We start from the raw sequence: 22,024 nt of genomic DNA on the forward strand, positions 1-22,024 counted from the left end.
CTGTAGCACAGTTACTTACCTATTTCCGCTGATTCTTCTATTAATTCTGTAGTTAACAGGGCAAATAATAAACTAAGCAGAAATGACAGACGATGCAGAAAACGAATATTTGGAAATCTGCTATGTAAGAAATTAAATTGTCAATCCGATTAACAAATTCTTCCTAAAAGAATAGGATATGCCTGACTATAATCTTGGTTATCATCAAAGAATATAAAACTCTGACAAAACAATATTTTACATTTAGAATGAAGGGATGTCTTAATAAAAAAATATATAGTAAAGTAAATAAAAAGCAACATTCCGTCTCCGAAGCTGCTACGCTTTGTGAAATATTTTGCTGAGTTCGGGTTGTGGATAAGCCCTTCTCTTCAATATGCTGTGAATAATTGAAGCAGGGTTTTGCATGGTATTCACAATGTCTTTGTAAATCCTCTTCAAAGATTAAAAAAGATGCAGACTTGCTAAAAAAAAAAAACACATCATCTCACTCATTTATACAGTAGTTAAGTTTCTATCTATCTTTAACAGGTGGATTTACTCCTTCCGACAAAAATCACCGGCGTCATCACCCAAGGAGCAAAAGACTTCGGACACGTGCAGTTCGTGGGCTCCTACAAGTTGGCATTCAGCAACGACGGGCAGAGATGGAGTATTTATCAAGATGAAAAACAGAGAAAGGATAAGGTGAGGTTTTTTTATGATTTACTGTTTTTAATAGACTTCAAACAGACATTTTTTAAAGACATAGTCATGAAGCACTTACGGCCACTTGCTTATCTTAATGAGGACAAATGCGTTTAACATGACATTAAAGTATTATGAATAGGCTTGTACTGAATCGATCGATGTGTACCATTATTAATAAAGAACTGCAGTACATTTTCTGCATGTTGGATCTTTCACACAGCAGTGTGTAGCAGATGCAACTGCATATTAATGTACGGTGTGTGTATGTAGGTATGTTCTTCATCCCTCTCAATCTGTCTTATCATTTCTGTGGCCGTTCAGCTTCATTGTAACAGTAGATTGTATGTTCAGGCCTATTCTCCTGCTATGCTGAGCAATAACCAATCTTTATAATTGCACTTGCGCTGAAACTGATCACATTTCACGGTTCAGTAGGAGGAAAAGGATATCTTATCTTATCTGGCACTTCTTCACTTCCTCGAGACGATCAGTTTCAGTATATCAATAGAACAGTACCAGTTTAGTATCCCTCATGTTTGAGTCTCAGAGAGACACTGCACCTTAGTGTTCGAATGAATCCGAAAATGCAGAGCTGTTTCATGACCGTATTAATTTCCACTTTCCCCATAAATGTTCAATTTATCTTTCTTTTTTGTCCCCTTTCTGGTGGATAATGTGCACAGGGTTTCAATTAAGAGGTGTGGGAAGAGGGGAGGGGAAAGGTGTGCTTTGGGTTGCACCCTCTAGATATTCAATTAAGCAAATCTGCGGATGCAAATCAGCATGTTGATGACAAAAATAGCAAACACACTAGAGTTGAAGGACTTGAGGTGGCTTTTGTATATACTCTTTAAGTTTAAGGACAGTATCTACATTTCATGAAATGAGATCATGTGTTTTTCTACAACTACATTATTGTAGTTTTGAAACATACTACTAATGGTACCAAAGAGCTAAATAATAATAATAATAAAATGTATACAAGTAATGTACTGTATTTGCTTAAGTGTGCACTACAACTTTTGCTGTTTTTTAAAAATTATTATTCTGCTTGTATAGTAATGTAGTGTATGATTTATGGGTTCTCCTTGCAAGACACAGGGAAAATGATCAGCTTTGTAACTGTTCCCCGAGTTCTGCATGCACAGCATCTTTAAATCTGACACGTTGACTTCTTGTGCTGATGCAGCTTTAGACCGATTCCAGGGCTAGATCTGATAACAATGCGCATAATGGGCCATACGACACTGTGTTAGAAATCTTGTTTATGGTCTTTAAATGAAATACATGTGTCTGTTTAAATCTTATACACTAAACTGCTGACGGTGGCACTCGAGGTGGTGTCTGGCGTGTAGGCTTTTTATCAGAGGGATAAGAACTTGAAATCCCTTTTCCACAAGTTAACAAGTTGAGTTTAAAGAACTTGTGATAAATAGAAGAGGGCTTGATTTACGTCAAAGTTTAATGGGATCTGTGGCAGGAGTAAATGCATGCTTAGCACATTCCTTGAAGTCACAATCCTTTATATCTAAATATTGTTCAACCTTTTAAATGTACCATGTATATACAGTGATACAAGCCAACAGATCCAATGTGTGTTTATTTAGGAACCATACAAACTGGATTCTGGGCTGACCAGAAAACACAACATTTTCAATACAATTAAAGAGGTTTTCTGTCCTGGAATATTTGAATGGCAATCATACCAAGCACTCATCCAAAGCTACAATATATGTTTTCAGGATATTTCATTACTATATATATCACTGTCAATATGTGAGTCCTGTTAATGCTTTAAAACCACCTTTTTGCATTATATGGGCAAGAACAGCAATCCCGCTATGTGGGATTGTCCCTAGTCCAAGCACACACTCTCTCTTTTATACCAGGAACTGAATGCAATCCCAGGAACTAAAGGCACTGCAGTACTTTGGCCTCCTCATCAGGGTTCATTTACAGTCACGGCCAGGCCATGACAGAGGCTCATAAATTAGCAAAATCTTTCCAAATTAATTGGGAACATTTCCACAGCATAATGTTTTATTGATCTGCACTTCACAGACAGTTATGCATTTTTGAATTTCTAATCCACCCGACTCAGCTCTGCCTACTCCGTAATTGGCAGAATAAGCTGTGTATTTTAAGGACGTGCCATCAAAAATTATGGTGACACATGGTTCTCTCCAATTGACACGAGTCAATTTATGTTTTGATTGGCCTATAAATTGTCGTTCTAGCGGTTATGCATCAGAACTGTCCATCTCAATATGCAGATGCTGTCTTTCGGGAGAGCGTTTATAATTTCTATGCGCAAGATGATCTTTGGAACAGTGCCACCAAATAGTCATTTGCGACTGTGGTATCTCAATATCGGAGACTGGAAACATTCCAGAGGCTTGGCAAGACTGACAAAGGAAGCATGTCAGAAGTGTGACCCTCCCAGTTTCTTTGATATAACAATGACTGTAGCTGCTGGAAAGAAATCAGAAACAGTATGTTAAAGGTAGGGTAGCTAAGTTCAAAATGTTAATGCTTTGTAGCCCACTGATGTATTCTACCTAGAACCGCACACTCACAGCAACAATAAAACAAGGCAAATTCCCTTCTAAAAGTCCCTACAATCCTATACAACTGTCATAACCATGTATGAGTCCTTGTGTTGGTCACTTAGTTGTGCCTCAACTCCTGCAGAGCCCAGAGCAGGTACTGGTAGCCAGGGCAGATTTGATACAATGTTATTCCATGTAAACGGATAAGTAATACCTGTATAGTACAAGACCTAAAGGCAGAAGGGTTCCTTCGTACTTCAGTAAGTTGAAAATGTATTTCCCAGTTGAATAAGCCTTTCTGGGTTGAGCTGCGAAAATAAAGTCCCCCCTTTACAATGGCAATCGGGATCAGTTTGATCCTGCTTGCTTTCAGATTCACTTTAATTCTCCTTTTATCACGTTCTCTGGCGTTTTAAATAATACAGCTTGTGCAGTTATAATTCAGGTCTACAGCTCTGAGCAGTCAGCATGGGTATGGAAACAAGGTCTCCTGTCACACTTTGCTGTAAAATGGCTGAACAAAAATTAAATTCTGCATGCAGCCAACTGAGACCCAAGTCTACAGAGTGGGTCTTTGTTGAGGCTGAAATATTCTGCTTAGGTATGCACTTACTGTACCGCTGAAGAACAGAACACCATCTATAAAATCTCTCCGAGAACATGCATGTTTGTTTCCCCTTTTTGTACGTCCTGGAAATGCTGCATTTATCCTGTATACATGCTCCTGGAATAGCATCTGTCTGTTTGGCGTAATTATGCACACAACGTAATTGATTTGCATCTGAAAATGTAGCGAGTTGGGGCAATGGTTTAATTAGATTTTAAAACCTGTCACCTACCGAGGTCAGGGTTGCCGTCAAGCTTAATTATGAATTGCACGAGTGTAATTAATATAGTACTCTTAGAGCTTAACCTCCAATTGATACTATCCTGTGCAACTCATTTGGTAACCTTTACAGGCAGCTGTTAGGAAACAGACCCCATTTAGATTTCACTCTGCCCGCAGGGTGATTCTTCTAAGATGTGAGGAGGATTACAGTACTATAGGAGCTTTGGCATATCAAACCTGCTGTGTGGATGCAGGACTTAGTTGTAGTTCTTTTTCCTCCCCCCCCCAAAAAAAGTCACTGGGCAAATAAGGCATCAGAGCTCCTGTCAGTGCCCTTTCTAAAGACTTAAATAATTACTTGTCTGTTTCACCTTTTAGTCAGCAGATTGTTTCTGTAATGGTTAATCTTGACATTCTCTCTCAATGAATCAATCCTGCAGGAAGGCGTTTGTATGACTCCTTTGGGAGATGTTGTAAAGTATAATCTGCTCTGGTTTCAGTAAGTGGCCACACGGTTAATACTTGAGCATCAGCAGACAGAAAACATAACACCACTTAGATAAGTAAAGACGCTAGGAGCTTCCCTGTACAAATTCTGTACAGAACAGTCACGTATAAGAGCATTTTTAAGAATAGTGCATTGTAAGATTGTCTTACAGATTTTTAAGCCATTCTTCTTTTTTTTTTTTCTTTTTTTTTTTTTCTTTTTAAATTCCTCTCCAAGCTTTCCACTCATACAGTTTTTTGTATAGTGTACAGCACAGGTATGATAAAAACATCTGTATGAAATGGGTATCAATTATACCACTGGTATTGTTGTGGACCACCATGTGTTTTGAATGATTTAATATAACCCATGTGTATGGCAGTCTTGTCTTGCCATATACATGGGTTATATTAAATCATTCAAAGACAAGATAATTGTTTGTAGAGAAGACAACTACTATTTGAATCCTAATGGAAAATGTCCTCCTGTGATAATAATATTAATACAAGTTATGCTCAATATATTACCAAGACCTGCTTGCAATTTTGCTATACAGCATTAGTTCCAGATGATATAGTTCATGGTATTAACAAACCAAAGGGCTAGTTTCAGTTCTTAACCTTTCAATTGGTTTATGTTCTCTGCCCCTCAAGAATGACATAACCTTTGCCCTCAAAAAGCAATGCGTTGTTTGATGGCTAGAGTTCTTCTCTGCTTTGCTGTATAAGGCTCTGTATTGTATTTTGGCAGGAATGTGATGGCATGCGGAAGGACGAATAACATTCCTCTTCTGCAGGTGTTTTTGTGCAGCTTTCGTAGGGAGAACCTCTGTGTTTTCCCCTGATGTGTCTGTGATTAATGAGAGCAGCATACAGAAGTAGCAGCTTAGGCACTCTCAGCTGCGCTTGCCACTAACGTCCATGTCACTTCTGTATTCTTCTGCTTGAATCATTAAAGCTTTGTGTTCTCAATGCTTGGTCACTTGCAAGAGGTCTAGGAGATGAAGTCAATATCACTTTATGCATTCAGGTGCTTTGGCTTCACTAAATCAATAAAGAAAAGTTGCTTTCTATGCATTTTCCATCTCCCCAAATGCAGCAAATTAAAGTTTGCAAGATTTACAGTGCTCAACACATTTTTGAATAGAATTTCAGAGCAACGGGTGTAAGCTTGATTTTGTTTTTGTGTTCTCAAAATGGAATCATTTCATTATTAAATGTGCACCTTCTAATTGTGGGTTGAGGTGTATATTCATTTACTTGATGCTTTTATAGAAACCCTGTCATGCTCTCCTACTACTACTATGCTATCATCTCTTTTCTGCTCTTGCTTTTAAACTGCTCTTCATTTTCTTAGTCTTCTTGTCTCCCACTTTATCTTGTTTTGTGCATTTTCCTTTTTTTCACTGATCCTGGCCTTTACAATCTCTTACACAAAATATAACTGACAGCGTTTGGGTCTCCAGTCCCAATTCTCCAGTCCAGACAGCAATTCTTGTCATATTTCAATCAATTCAGGCCTTATTCCGTTCCTGACCTTTTGTTGTACTAGACAATCCTGGTTTTCTCTTACTTTTTATTGTATCTTTCACCCCACCACCCCACTCCCCCTCCTGTGCCATGGGGCTCTAAACACAACTGTACAATTTAATACAGATTACAATGTTCAGAACAGAAATGTATACAGTGCTTTTCCTGAACTGAATCCTGAAGTTTGATAGAATATGGCATTAGAAGGCCATGCAGAACTGAATGTTCTTACTTGAGGATTAAGACTCCATTATTATTTAGTTTTGGGATCTAAATGCATACCTTGATGGAAGTGTAGAAGAATATAAATTAATATCCTAATTATTGCTCCCATTAGTTTAGTTAAGGACCAAACACTTCCAGCACAACGCTTGTGTCAAGGTCAGTCGTGGTCCACTGTGTGCCCATCTTTGGACAACTGCGGTTAAAAAGATGGCTGGTTTACTTTCCCTTTTGTAACTTGAATGTCTCTGGTTTAGTTTTCACTCACTAGGGTGTAGATCAATGCAAAACTTTGACTTGCTGGCAATTAGCAAATTACAAACTTGTGCCTGTTTGCATCTTTATTCATAAGTGGTAGAAAGTGGTCTACATTAACATGCTAGGCCTGATTAAGATATATTTGCATCTACTGCATCTTCATATTCTCTTCTTGCTATGAATATATTAAATTGTGGACAAAAGCAAATCAAAAACAGATCCAGTTTTAATTGCCATAAATAGTTACAGTATTTGAATGTTATATCTGAGACTAAGGCTTGTTGCTGCAACCATAGTGATTAAAACAAAAACAAAAGAAAACTACAGGGCTCTGACTGAACTGCTGACATGCCTGTACAGCAGCCAGGAATAGTTTCATCTAAAAATTCTGTGATACAAGTATTCCTTTCATGTATCTTGTGGCTGTATTCTTTATCTATTCATGACAAAGAAAAAAAATTAAGCCATTTGAAAGAAATTATCAAGCAAAGATGGGGCCTGTCTTGTAGAGCTTTGTTAAAATGTCTTCATTTGTTTTGATAAAACTAGAACTTCTTGGTCCTCCCATTGTGTTGCAAATGTTTGAAAAATTGAATTCTAAAAAAACGGATGAAAAATATTAAAGAACCAATCTCCCCTCTGCATAAGTAACTTTTGATTTCTCAATCCTCAAATGAAGTCATTCCTACTTATTTATCTCCTCATTTTATTCATCCAATTTCTGTCTTTAAAAGGGACATGAGTCAATTCAACCAAAAAAAAATATCTACTATCTACTATTAAAGTGCTTTTGGGAAACCAAATATATTTTGCCGTTCAAGACATCCTCATGTACTCCACATCTTTCCTTATGATTATGGCAATGCTAAAATGTAAACATTGATTTAACTCAGTAGAATTGTAAATATATATGTTGGATCTTCCTGAACGAGAGGATACGGGGGTTAAATAAGGTGAGGCCCAGCTGTGGTGAGAGCGCTTATTGTCGTGTGCATCAGAGCCGCAGGTGCAGACACCGATGAGAGAGATGCAACCCAGCCCTTGCCACCAGCTGTGCCGTGACGGGGCCAACCCGTCACATAAGCGTATCCCTGTATTTATTCTTTTGTCTTCTTTTTATGTTACAGTTCAGGGAAAGTGGGGGGTTTTGCAATATACACATTTGATTGTGCTCACAAATTGCACTATAATACGAAGCACATCTTAGGAATACATGATTGATCAGTTCACACAAGATTCGTTCCTGTTCAACAAACACACTTTTATTAACGGTTGGTAAGATTTAAAAGGGTGAATTGATTTAAGCGGATACAACTTTCTTTATGTCCTGGTTTATTTTGTATGTATTACAGAACTGATGTATTTGTTTAGTTCTGGTACAGAGCTTCACACATCATCAGAGAGAAGTCTGCATTACAGGATGTATCATGTTTCCAGTTGTTTGGTAACACGATAACTGGAGTTAAGGAGGTCTAATGTTAATCGAGCTTGGCCATGGTTTGTCAACAGACATTGTTTCGTTTTATCTGCTACAATTGTTATCCTCAAGAATACAGCAAAATCCTCAAAAGGTAGATGCTGAGTAGCTTGTTTTCAGCTTTTCCTGAGGGTCCTATTGAAAGAGATCCTTTGCTTCTGTTCGTAGTCAGCAAATAAAACTATACCGTCCTTTTCCATTGTTGTTTGGTCAACTCCCATTGTGGTCTGACAGCAAGCCTTTGCCATTTATTAACATTGTAAGAGCAACATTTTTTTTTAATAAAACAAACTGAGCTATTCTAATACTGTATCAAAAATTGTTCTATAGCAGTTCAGTTCAAGTTAAATCCACAACAAATATAAATTCAATTAAATGTTCATTTTCTTTATTTTATTCAAATGGAAAATGCCAAATCTTAACAATACCAGCAGAAGCAAAATCTATTTCATTTTAAGTTGGCCAGACTGCCAAATACAACCATAGCGTCTAGACACACAGACCCCTGTAGCTTTGAATCGATTATGTTAATGAGTTCAATTGAGATGTTCTTAATTCTGAATAATCTCCACCTCATTAGGAACACGATGCTTGTTTTTCCTTGATCATGCAATATTTAAATACCTTAAAACTGTTACTTACTGTTCAGGTTGCAGTAGATTAAATCCTAACCATATTATCTTTCATACTTAATATACACTTATCACAATTGTACATTTAAATAATTGTGATCATATTATAATAGTCTCCAAATGATTAATTCTTAACTTTATTCATATTTGTTGTTATTCTGCTGGTTTTGTAAATTAAAGAGTTAATATTGCATATTTAATATCCCCTGGAGTTGCATATTCATTGACCCCCACCTAACACTCCGCGAAGTTTATTAAGCATGACCTACTGTTTCTAAATCTGTGCGGCCTGAGGTTGAGCATGTTCTTTGCATGCAGATGTCCATTAGCAAAGTCCCTTTCTATTGTCTCCAGAAACCAATTAGATATAGAAGAAATAGATGTTTCATTCATCTTGCTATTTTGGACTTTTTTCGCTTCTTCAAAATTCACCACAACTCTCCCTGGCTGTGTCTTTCATTCATATTCTCAGAATTTCTGGAAACAGTCCACTGCCTGGCATCTTGGCACAGGAATTTTGACTTTTGTTTTTAATTTTTATTCCTCTGATCTCTCCCCATGTTCAGTACCAACTGTGCCTAGTGATGCATGTATGCCCCCTGTCTTTTTATTGAGTTTGGAATTGTTTGAGAGAGAGAGAACAAAAACACTAATGGCTAAACTCAAGGGGATTTGTTAAGGTTAGAAACTAATGTTTCAGGGGGTGAAATATATTGTAACATGACTCCTTTGTAAAATCTGATAGTCTATGGGATGCCTTTGATTTGACTTAAGGTGGCGTATTTGTTTAGAGCAGTCTTCTCTTCTGATTTGTATCATCAATGAAACTTACAATGCTGCTGTTGACACTTTCAATTTGATCAGCCAGTCACAAATATTACCCAGGTGCTTAGATGCTCCCCAGATTCAACGTGATTAATCATATAAGGCTCTTTGTGGAAAACATCTTAGACTGCTTCCACGTTTGTATTTGTGGCCTAATAAACTGGGTTACAGAGAAGTCCCCAGCCAGCTGTAAAATGATAAAAGAACGCTTAAGGGCCACCCCAGGACATTCCCTCTCTCCTCAGAGATAACTTATTGTGAAACTGTTCTGCTTTTTTTGTCTTTGATCCTTCTCTCTCCCCTTTTCATGTCCTTCATTTCCTTTTCCTTTGGGGGGGTTGGTGCAAAGTTTTCAAGAATATAGTTGGTGTGCCTCTATGCTTCATTATTTCATTATTGCTAGTGTAAGGCAATAATAGCGATCAGTTTAATGATCAGGCCACTGTATCCACATTACTGTATCAATAGCATTCAGCAATACAAAAAAGAGAACTAGATTCTCTTTATACTCCAGAATTGCATTTCCATACAAATGCATATTAGCAATCAGTGACACAATTTGTGACATAACTATTACATAGTTGTAAACGTATTTCTTTTACTCTCCAGATATAACGTGATGGCTTTCAATTGTGTCTGTACTTTAATTACATGTCCAACTCTTTCCTCAAGTTTTAAGAGAGCAAAACAACAATATGCACTGATACAAGTGACATCCCTACCCTTTGAAATAGACCATGTGTTGCTGGTGCCTTGTGCGAGTGGTCAATCTTTTGACATGGTGCGTTAGTGTGCTTGATTGTCAGACTGCCGGAGGCAATGAACAGGGTAGGCAAAGAGGTAGTGTTTGGAGCCCCAGGCGGGACTTATTGGTCACAGTGGCGCTGTGTTTCTGGCATAAAAAAAAGATTGATGCCTGAGGTTGTTGTGGAATTCAGAAAGGAGAATTTAATCAGAAGAGAATTGCAGAGCACCAAAAAATACATATGCATCTGCTGCAGCTAACATCACTCCCCTTTGTAAAAGAGCATTGCAATTCCCCTGTGCCGAAGCAAAGCTATTTGGGGTAACCGGTTAATGTGTGTTTGCCAAATCACCTGCACAACCCCAGCAGAAAAGATGCAGACCTGCTGGCCAAGGCCTGGGCAGTGACGTGTCCGGTACACTCGTGAGTCTCGGGGCTTCATGGGAGCTGCTTTGTGCTTCACTTGTTGCTGAATAATCGTAAATCTTCTAAAATGTATAGTAAGTTAGCTAACTGAATTGAAAGTTTCTTGGAGAAGCAACCATAAAGGCCTTTTAGGGTCAAAAAACCCAAAAGGGGGTCATAATACCCCAATTTTTATAATAAGACTATTTGTATACTTTAGGTATGATAAGAGAGTAATGCAGTTTACAATAACTGGGGCATTACTTTCTGGGTGATGGGTTGTGCGTGAAGGAATTGTTTTACAGAAATCATTTTAATAAAGATTTAATAAAGACGTGGGTCTATAACATCATTCATCAATGCGTCTGTAAAATTAAAACAATAGTAATAAATTGCATGCATTCAACCTGTGCAACTGAGCAATTGAACTAAAATATAAAATATAGTTCTAAATCAGCAATAGCTTGAAATCACAGCTGGGATTAAATGACCTGTAAATATAAAACTACAACCCTCAATGGTGAATTAATTTACTGTTAGTATTTATTACTATATTTCTAAGTGGATGCCCTAATCCTGGGCAAGTTACAATTGTTAGAATATCACATTATTGGTACATACAATTACACATTTATACAGCTGGGTTTTTACTTTAGCAATCGAGGTACAGTCCCTTACTCAAGCAGTGTCCCCCACCTGGGATTGAAAGTGGGACCAATAAGAGACATAAACAATACTTTGTATGACAACTAGCTTGCATATTACTTTTAATGATTTATGTACCAACTTTTACTTCACTTATTATGAAAACACAACCATTATCTCCAGTTCACAATAGCAGACAAAACCTACTCTTTAGAATATGTATATATGTATTATGAAATTATTTTCCGCCCCACATAGCCTGCATCCCAAGCACTGTCCTTGATAACAATGTGTTCTAAGTAGGTTGTTGTGAAATACTTGGCATCATTAGTTCCTTAAGGATTATTAGTGCCTCTTTTATATTAAAATGGTGAAAATAATGTGTACTTTAATTGACACCCTCAATTGAGTTATATTAAATATTAACTTAATGAGTCATTAACTTGTTCACCTGAAGCCGTTTGATTCCTGCATGACATTCTTTTTTTAATCATTTTAATTGGACTGCCAGCTGTATTAATTTTTTTTTTCTCACAATATTTTGAATGCATCACTCGGGTTTTATTTTCCGCTTATTGGGGAAACTCAGATGGATCATTAAGAACACATTGTCCTGTAGTGGTTATTTTCTAGCCATTTCATTTCAGACAGAGCTAATGAGACAGTGATAATGTGACATATTTTTGTCTAAGTACAATAAAGCTGTTCATGGTAAGCACCACCTCTTCATTAAATGTTCATAATTTCATACATATGAGTCTAACTTATGCTTTTGATAGAACATTAAACAGTATTAAAACATTTAAGTTCAAAGTATAGTATCTATTATGAAAATAGTTGTTTGTGTGTGTACGAGAGGGGTTCACTGACACGCAATCCTTAGCCACACTTTTGAAGAACAAAATAAAACTAAAAACCGCAAATTTCTGTCTGCGTTCAATCAGTATTACCAAAAGCTGTCCCAAAATCATCATATTATTCACTGAAGACTCTTCAGTGTTTTTTGGGTTTCATTTGTACCCTGCGGTAAGATTTCGTGTAATGTTAATTTCAAACACTGAGACTCACTTTAAATGATAAGACAGATTTCACTGTTATGGAATGCTTTCTATGGAATGCATTAGCAATGTCCCAAGGCTATATCTTTTTCTTTATTGTATTTTTATTCTGGGGAGTTGGGGGGGGAAATAGTTTGTTTATTTATTTATTTATTTATTTATTTATTTATTTATTGTATTTTTTCCCTAACAAAGTAATGATACTTATGGAAAGCCATTATTCTGCTCCTCATACAAATAAATGTTTTAACATAGTTACCTAAGGGGGTAATAGGACAAGAGATGGAAGCCTTTGTTTTAATTTCCTCATACTAGATTTCCATTTTAGTTCATTGGGTTATGGTTTACAGTGACCGAAGATATGTCATATTTAAAGTTTAATATCTTAACAGTCTTAAGACTTTAGCAGTCTTGTCAGCTAACATCGCAGCAGGGATGGAGTGTAGTTTAGTAGATTCAGCATGTGTACATTATTCCTATGGCTTAGCAAGCACTTAAACACCTGATTAAGTGAAATTAGAAGACATTTTGTATAACTAAAACAATGCCGGAAACATCAATAGTTTTTACACAATTTTACCCAAATGACATATCTACAATTTGTAAACGTTTTATATAGCAATGTGTTTGTGTATGCTAAGAGAAATAGTGGAACTTTAGATCTGTAAATTGGTGAAGCAGACACCCCCCTTTTATTTATTTATTTTATTTTTTTACTAATCTGTTTTACTGCTGCTAAAAGAATCTGCCATGAAGCTAGGAGTTTCGTGAGGGGAAGTGAGAAGGAAGGTGACCTGTGCTTCTTAGACACCTCCTGAGGAACTCTCAGTAGACCATGTCAGTCTCTGCTGCTGGTTTGTGCTGCACTGGGAACCTCCAGGGTGCCTCACTTTTAAACTCTGATATTTCAACTGTGTTACAATAACACTGTACTGTATAGTTGTTAGTTTATTCATTTTATTCATTATGGGTCTCTAAGTTCATATGCTGCTACTTTAAAAAAAGAAAAGAAAATGTCTTTCAATCAAAAAAAATACTTTTCCAAACTCACACAATATGAAAGGAAGCCCCAACAAAGAAATATTCGACACATTTGCTATGTCAAGTTGTTGTCTATTCTCTCCATTTTAATCACAAATCCTTAGAAGTGTGTGTTTTTTTTTTTACTAGGGAGGAACAATTTATCCACTGGCATTTTTAGTGTATTGACAATAATCACACTACAGAGTGTGGCGTTTTTCTGGAGGTGTCCCACAGTGCGATTTGCTTTCCAGTCAAAAATGAGTGTCAATCATTTGTTGTCTACCAATTGATAGACTGTGTTCTCTTTAGTAGTTACTGTATTGCAGAGCTTGGAGCTGTTCTTGACGTGTTATCTAACCAAGCAGAACATGGGTACAATGTAAGTCCCATCTTCCACTGTTCGGTGTCTCTCTTCTGTCTGCTGGGCGCCTGGCAAAAAAAAGTAAATATGAATACAGCTCCATCCCTCTGACTAAAGATATTTGCTTTGATAGACTCCCTAAAATAGTAAATGGTCTTTAAAAGCTCCAGTGAAGTTCACGCCTTTGACTTCTCTGTCCTTGGAAGCAGAATCAGGAGCTGATACCATATATTTTATTGGGTGTAACTTTATCGTTTTCAGTTTGATTGGTCTGTTGTACTGACATTCAGTGTTCTTCTGAGTGTGAAATTGTCACCCTTTCTAGCATTTTGTAAAGCATGTGTTAATATTCAGAGGCACAACTGATGAACAGATATTAATGTCTGATCATCTTCAACACAACGGAAAAAACAATGTTTAATGCTGCTTGAAAAGATTCTTATATGTAGTGTTCCCTTTTTTCAGATAAATACACTGGAATCAAAGTGCTCCATGTTTTACAATGCAAATGTCTGTGTTTATATTCACATGCAAGGACAGACCAAAAGTCAAGGCTGCAGTTACTGTTGTGTGTATTGCCCATTTATTCAGGAAAACAACATACCTGGATAAAGTTTGTCTTAGAATCCACCTTATAGACTTTTAGTTGCTATGCGTTCGTGAATTTTCCAAACCGATTCATTATTTATGACAATAACCCTAATGTGCTTAGTAAAGGGTATCTGAAGGCTGTACTGTTACATAAGGTTCATGAGTTAAAACACTATTTTATGAATGACAATTGAATTTTTTTTGTTTATTTTTTTATTGCTGATTTTAGTTCATATGAATAGTTGAAAAATGCACATTGTGGTTCGTGTTTATCCCATTCATGTAAATGTGCTGTATTTATTCAAGAAATTTAAAGCAGTGTATTTATATGCAGGTGTTTGTTTTGCAACAACTATTAATTAAATGGAAAACACAAATCAGTAATTTGCAGGCCATCCCTTACAATGATATTGCTGACAGTCTCATTATAATGCAATTAGTTATCACACTTAATGAAAATAGCACTGTGTTAGTGTGCAGCGTAGCAGTGAAGTGCTGTCAGTAATGTTATAATAAATCTGTGAAATTGTTTTGATTTTCCACTCCAAATGTAAATGTCTTTATTCACATCTCTTTTGACCCGTATGTGAGTTAAGAAAGTCAATGTTCTCTGAAGTAGGAAGGTCCTGGTTCTCAGGTTTTGAACACAGGCCAAAGGACAGCATTTCCAGAGCACTTTAACATAGCCTTGCATGTTGTTTTAGAATAAAACATATGAAATGTGCAATGTTCTTGGAAGATCAGTTTTGTTGTTAAGCTTCAGGTTGTGATAGTGATACGGTAACCTACATAAACACCGCAAAATATATATTATAATGGTATAGGGAAAAGAAGACAGATTTTAGAGAGACACTAAGAATAGAACCAGGCAGATATGCAGGAATTTCACCAGCAACTGGAAAAAAATTAAACTTAAGCAATATAGCATTTTTTTTCCTTCTGTATTTAGTTGTTAAATATTCATAATGGCAGTTTTGTGGAAAACTGTATTGGTGAAGATAAGTTTGGACTTGAGAAAAAACATCCTGCTTGAATTCCGGCAGTGGACGTCATGTTTTGTGTACTCCGGTGTCCAAGAAAAGTCATACTTGACGTCTTCTAGTTTGAAGGCCGGATTTTCATGAAACGGGCAGATGATGCTCAGTCAGCACGGCCTTTCTAGAATGTAGCTTTGTTCTCTATGAAGACCTAACTATCTGTTAAGCCCAGGTTGCAGGTGCCTCCCATGTAAAGCTAATCTCATCTATGTCTCGTTTTCCAAACGTCTTAGTTTTGTTGGTTTGTGCTCCTGTTCGCATTTGCATACAACCCTGTGCTAAATTTCCATTTGCTAAATTGTTTATTTGTTTTTTATTCCCTATGCATTGAACAGGTGTTCCAAGGAAATTTTGACAACGACACACACAGAAAGAACGTGATAGAACCCCCCATGTACGCACGGTTTGTCCGGATCCTGCCCTGGTCATGGTACGGCCGCATCACTTTGAGGGCTGAACTGCTGGGATGCACAGAAGAGGATTGAACGCCCTCGTGTACTGGAATACTGAAATCTCTAGAATAATGCTCCAGTATCTCAACATAAACTGTGTGAGACCTGTACAAATTTCCAATGGGTTTTTCAAGAATAAGTATTTTGGTTGTGGTAGGCAGGAGTTTATGTTTTGTACAATGGTCTAAGCCTGCCCTTGTCCAATGTTTGTCCTTTTATTTTTATTTTTTTTACTTACATGAGTTGTCATTTTTCTATATGGTATGTATTTGTTTTACATTGGAAAAATCGTTCACACTGTGGTTAAAAAAAAACTAAAAATAAAACTGTCAGGAAAGTTGCAGTGTCACTTTTTTAACAACGGAATTAGAAACACCTTGCCTTGTGTCTCATGAAATGCATTGCATTTATACATGAACTAAATATAACTCCTAAAATTTGTATCCAAATAAAAAGAAAAAAAGAAAGCCTGTATAGCCCCATGTAGTGTACAACATTACTTCAGACTTTCCAATTTTTAATAGAATTCAGAATCTTTGTCACTAAATATATCCAATTAACCCATGTTATAATCAAGAATAATTTATATGTAAACACATAAAAATGCATGGCATAAAAGCTCCAACAAATTAACAAAATCAGGTGGCTCTAAATCCAATATATATAATGTTCCTGATGCATTCTGTGAATTTTGAGGCCTGAATACGTTTCCTAAAAGCAAAATGCTTAATAAAAAAGTAATACTGCAACATTAACACTGAGGTACATGTGGGATTGATTACATTTAAGGATTCCTATGGCAGTTCCCATTGTATGTTGTCTTTAATTTATTTGAATCTAATTGGTTACATTTTGTGCTTGGCTTCATATTCTCTTGAAATTGTATCGCGGTGTCGGGTTTTTCTTTTTGAGCTACATTGTATGTTAAGTCCTGCTTTTAGATCTCTATAATTCAATTTGAACAGCTCAGGATAGAAGTCACCCGTTTGTATTAGTTCCTTTTTTACCCACTATTCTAAGATATGCCTAAGAGTAAACTTCTTGTTCAATATGTTTAAAAAGAAAAGTTTTATGTCTGAAGAAACTGGTATAAAGTGGTGGTGAAGGATAATCTGACATGCAAAGGATACATTCTTAAACAGAAAGCTGGGTGGTATTTCATATGTATGGCATATACTGTATTATTTTCCTTTTCATTAATGTCAGATGTTTTTTGTGTTCTGTTTTGTTTCTATTTGTTGTGTTTCTTTCTCACACATTTCTTAGAAGAAAAACAAATGCAACGTACTCTTTGGTTCAAGTGTGAGATGAACACAAGCAGAAGTTATGTCACTGTAAATCAGTGTTACAGTTATGAATATGTCATGAATGCACTAGGGTAAAACAAAGAGTGCAAAATTAATAATTAAGACAAGAAAAAAGGATGCAGAGAGCGTTTTACCCTACAGTGCTACACAGTGTAATATCTTAGTTTCGCTAAATCATAAGCCACTAGACTGTTACTGTGTCTGTAACTGTATTAACGGCACTCCTGGTGAATTTACATGTTCAGTGGTCTCTGAATACATTTAAAAGTTGTTCTAAAAGAAAAGGTCAACCTCTTGTTCTGTTCACACTCACAGTGGCAATCCTATTACGGACAACCGTGCAAGTTCATGCAATGTTTAAACATTACAAAAAATAAATAGCATTCATTATGTAGACCAGTCTAATTTCAATGTATAATGGAGATATACTATATGTATGGCATTTACGAACATCCTTTCTTATAGGTTGTAAAATGTAATTTCACATAACGATCTCTCGGTGCTTAGGATTTCAACGTGGGGAATATGGCAAAATGTTATTTCTGATTTTGACCACACTTTCTGTAGTAGTACAAAAAAAAAAGCCTTGTTGAAAGCCGCCTTCTTTGCACCAGGTGATGTCACTTTCAACTCATGTCTTTGGTGACAGTGTTGTCAGTTCCAATTAAATAGCATAGTTACTTTATTACCATTTAGAGTGTCTTTAAAACTTTTTTTGGCATCAGAAATCCTAGTTGTCCATGTGCTTTGACTTCACAAATATATATTCTGTACTGTTGTATTATGAAATGTTACTGCAGTACATCAGAATGTGGAATATGTTAATAACATTTAATAGCAGCAAGAATTTAGTCCATGCTTTTATGCTGTGCTATATTACTCAATACTAATATTAGTAAGTATATGCATGAACAATGAAGTCAGTCTCTATAGCAAAGGTGAACTAGCAGAGGTCCAGAGGCACATGTTTATACATATTTTAAAGGCAAGTATGGAATATGTTAGAAAGCCACATGGTTTTTATTGTTTAACTGGACATTTACAGATCATTTTATAGATTGTGTTTTTGCTCTATTGACCCAGTGCTGTAAGTTCAAACCAAACACTTACTAGCCAAATAGATTTTTCAGATTGGCCAAAGTTGGAGGCAGCAATATTTTACAGTTTTGCATTGATTTAAAGAGGTATAATGAACATGGTTGCTTTAACAAGATCCTTCCAGACAATTATGAATCATTGTGAATCATGTCTCTATTTCTACATTTTCCTGCATCTAGCAGCTTTAAAGTAAAGCATAATGTTTCTTCAGACAGCTCATGATTCAGAAAAAGAGCTTCTGCTGTTTTGAAGGTACTGGGATTAGGTGAATGCCATTCATTTCATGAAGCTTCTGATAAGCAAGATGATTTATAGACTCAATTCAGGTACGTTAAGGCTTCAGCAGCAGGACAACAGAGAAAGCAGAGACATTTTAACTGTTTCCCAACCAGTAGCTTTCATCCATTAGCTTGTTAGAGGGATGATTGAGTTCTAGTGGCGCAGGCATCAATTCTTTAATTTCATTAATTTGTTTGAAACTTCTTATATTTTTCATCATTTATGAATACCCCTTGCCAGTTCTTTATCTCCCTATATCTGACTAAAATGTTTCTTATATACCTAGGTACAGGTATTCCTAAGTATATGCATCCCATTTTGTTGGCAAAGGGTTACTTTTTTCAGCTGATGTTTCTATGCAATCAAATGGCTTTTTCAATCACCAGATATTTAAGTTTTAGATTAAAATCCTATAACTAAGGTTTAAAAGAAAAAAAATGGTTTTAAAGAGTCTGTATTGGTTTCATATATGCCTCTCTTTTCAATGCAGTATGCTTCTATTCTCACTTATCTTCAAACTTTCTTCATAATGTCAGATGTCTGCATATATATATATATATATATATATATATATATATATATATATATATATATATTCTATTTTCCCTACATGAAATTCTGAATTGACAACTTTCTGAAGGCTTGTGTAAATTTAACAAGTGCATTTTAGATGCCCATATAATTGTACATGACATATGTGAAACATATCTCCTATAATTTGTTGATAGGAGCCACAACTCTTGCAAAACAATATCACCATGACATTTTGTGGGTAGTTTGAAAAAACGAAAATAATTTTTGTGTTTCAGCTCATCCGCAGGTTGTCTCTACTTATTCCATTGCGGAAAGCCTGTTCAGCCTGTTTTCAATGACAATATATATTGGAGAACTAGGAATTAAACTATTCCTGAATAAGGTTGGTCTGCCTGATATTCTTGATTGTCATGCCCATTGTATTCCTCTTAGACTGCATACATGTTCCTCTACAGAAACACCATTTGTTTTTTGCTCCACGAAAGTAGGTATCCAAGCTGCACTGATTTCTCATGATTGATAAGGACAAATGTTGCAGCCAGCCAATTAATTTGGCCGAAACAAGGTTAAACTTATTTGCTGAAGGAGACTGTGTGGGTCAAGTGGGCATTGCTGTGCTCCCCATACTCGCAAAGTCTAAACTGTGAAGAACAAGGGAGAGAGGAGTGTTAGAAGCTAGATATTGAGGATGAAACACTTTAATGACACAGGATAAAATATGGTAAGCCTGTTGTACAATGACTTAGCAACGCTGATGGAAAGTCCCCATAAAGTCCAAGCGCCTGATTTAAATCAAAACTTTTACCCATCTGCTAATAGAAAACCATAAACCTGTACATTATAGCGGTTACATTTATGATTAGAAGAAAGTGGCATCTAACTAGAAATGAAGCTGCAACTGAGTACAGTTCTGTAGTTTTCTATTAGCTGGTGGGTCAAAGTTTTGATTTAATCCCAGCCCAAGCCTTTCAGATGACAAGGTTCTCAAGTCTTGACAAGAGTAACTGAAGAAGAGATGAGAGAGAAGAGATGTGTCAGGGTAGGGTAGCATACATCAACAATGGATGACAATATATTTTCTTCTTTCTTCTTGTGTGTTCACTTTAAAAATAAAAATAAACATTTTAGGATAGCACAGCAGTATGAAAGCCTTGCATTATTTGCTTTGAGAAGGCTTTTTGTGATGTTTTGTTTGTACTTAGGGGGGATAAAGTGGTCCCTGTAGTATGGCAGAAGGGAAAATGTCTGGCAGCAGATTTGCAAACATGTCAACACTGTCTGTGCCACCCGCTATGTGTTGGTCAGAGGCCAGCAGAAGGCAACAAACAGGAAGGGAGCTGTCTCAGCTGATGTCTGCACTGGGGTTATTAACTCTTCAGTAGAAGGAACATCTTCTCTCACTTTATAGTTATATTTATATATATATAACTATACATTTATAGTTGGAGGTGCTGCAGAATATAACCTTGTCAGGAACTATCTAGTAAATCGGGCAAAATATTTTCCAAAAGGAATTGAAAGATGGGTTATATAACTAGTATTACCAATCCCCTTTTTGGTTTATTCCTTTCAGAAGACCAGAGGTAAATAAACATGAAGCTATAAATATTAAATATTAAATATAAAAAACCTTTGGGTTATTGATTTTTTTTTTTTTCTTCCTATTTTTTGTTTAGAGCTGTAGACTCTTGGGGAAGACCACATTCATTTATTTTCTCTTTAAAAAATAAAATTCCACGTTTTCCACTACATGTGAGATCTAGTGTATGGATACATAGTCAATATGTACAGTAGAGAGGTGCATCAGTTATTGTATTTTTCATTTTGATAGACCCTGGGTATGTACCATGTGATTTTTGAAAGGGCTTATAATTTTCATTTACATAATGTAAACTGGTCTATGGTTGACTTTTTCTTTGTAGATCATTGCATAAATTTCATAGCAATTTTGAACAAATTGTGGAATCAATCTTGTAATATTGAACTGTTGTCAACATAATGTGGTACTGGCTTATGAATTGTCAGTGATTGCAAAAACAAATACTAATAAATACATTAAAAAAAACTTATTTATTGAAGGCAGAATGACCACTACAGCCTTTGCAATTGTGTGATAATGAATTGTTCTTTTTGTATATAATCCAGCCCTGCAGGTTAATGCAAAAGTTAGTATGAGCTTGTCTGGTCTTCAAACTTAAAATAATAAAAAAAAATGGAAATATCCTCAATATATGTCCTTCGGTCCTTTGCTTTATTCATGCTAGGTTATGAACAATAGCTCAGTGTTCAATAGCAAACTCATATATTTGGGAGATTCCTGTGCCTCAAGATTGTATAAACCTACAACATTAGAAAATACTTTTAAATTTGCTATGAAAATATTTTTTTCAAATTTAATTTTATGGCTGATTTTATTTTTGGAAACGTGATGCATACTCTACAGTAACAGTACGTCTGCCATAAAAATGTATATTTCATGACAAATATACAGTAAAAACAGTCAATGAGGGCAACAGGTCCAATGTAAGCAGTATTATTCCCAGTTCCCACAGTCCATCGAAAAATCCCAACACAACTTTATGCAAGAACTCACACAGGATTTTACTTTGTGTGGTCAATTATATTTGTGCACTGCCATGGAAGATGTACAGTACTGTGCAAAAGTTTTAGGCAGGTGTGAAAAACTGCTGTAAAGTAGGAATGCTTTCAAAAATAGACATGTTGATAGATTATATTTATCAAGTGAGTGAACAGAAGAAAAATCTACATCAAATCCATATTTGGTGTGACCACCCTTTGCCTTCAATTCTTCTAGGTGCATTTAATTAATTGATTAATATAATCTATTAGCATGTCTATTTTTGAAAGCATTCCTACTTTACAGCATTTTTTCACACCTGCCTAAAACTAATATATATATATGTATGTATATATACACTCACCTAAAGGATTATTAGGAACATCTGTTCAATTTCTCATTAATGCAATTAT

At 35.9% G+C, this 22,024-nt stretch overlaps 1 protein-coding gene across 3 annotated transcripts in view; it reads left to right on the top strand.

Annotated features, from left to right (window-relative positions):
* LOC136755360 (EGF-like repeat and discoidin I-like domain-containing protein 3) overlaps nucleotides 1–21,261 on the top strand; it is a 195,649-nt gene extending 174,388 nt beyond the window's left edge. For all 3 annotated transcript variants that reach the window (XM_066711884.1, XM_066711885.1, XM_066711886.1), the window contains 2 exons: nucleotides 532–687; nucleotides 15,699–21,261. In XM_066711884.1, coding sequence (XP_066567981.1) covers nucleotides 532–687; nucleotides 15,699–15,848 — 306 coding nt within the window. In that variant the 3' untranslated portion in view covers nucleotides 15,849–21,261. The remainder of the gene's footprint in view (nucleotides 1–531; nucleotides 688–15,698) is intronic.
* The last annotated feature ends 763 nt before the right edge of the window (nucleotides 21,262–22,024 follow it).

This window comes from Amia ocellicauda, chromosome 8, assembly GCF_036373705.1.
Source record: "Amia ocellicauda isolate fAmiCal2 chromosome 8, fAmiCal2.hap1, whole genome shotgun sequence".
NCBI classification, from domain to species: Eukaryota; Metazoa; Chordata; class Actinopteri; order Amiiformes; family Amiidae; genus Amia; species Amia ocellicauda.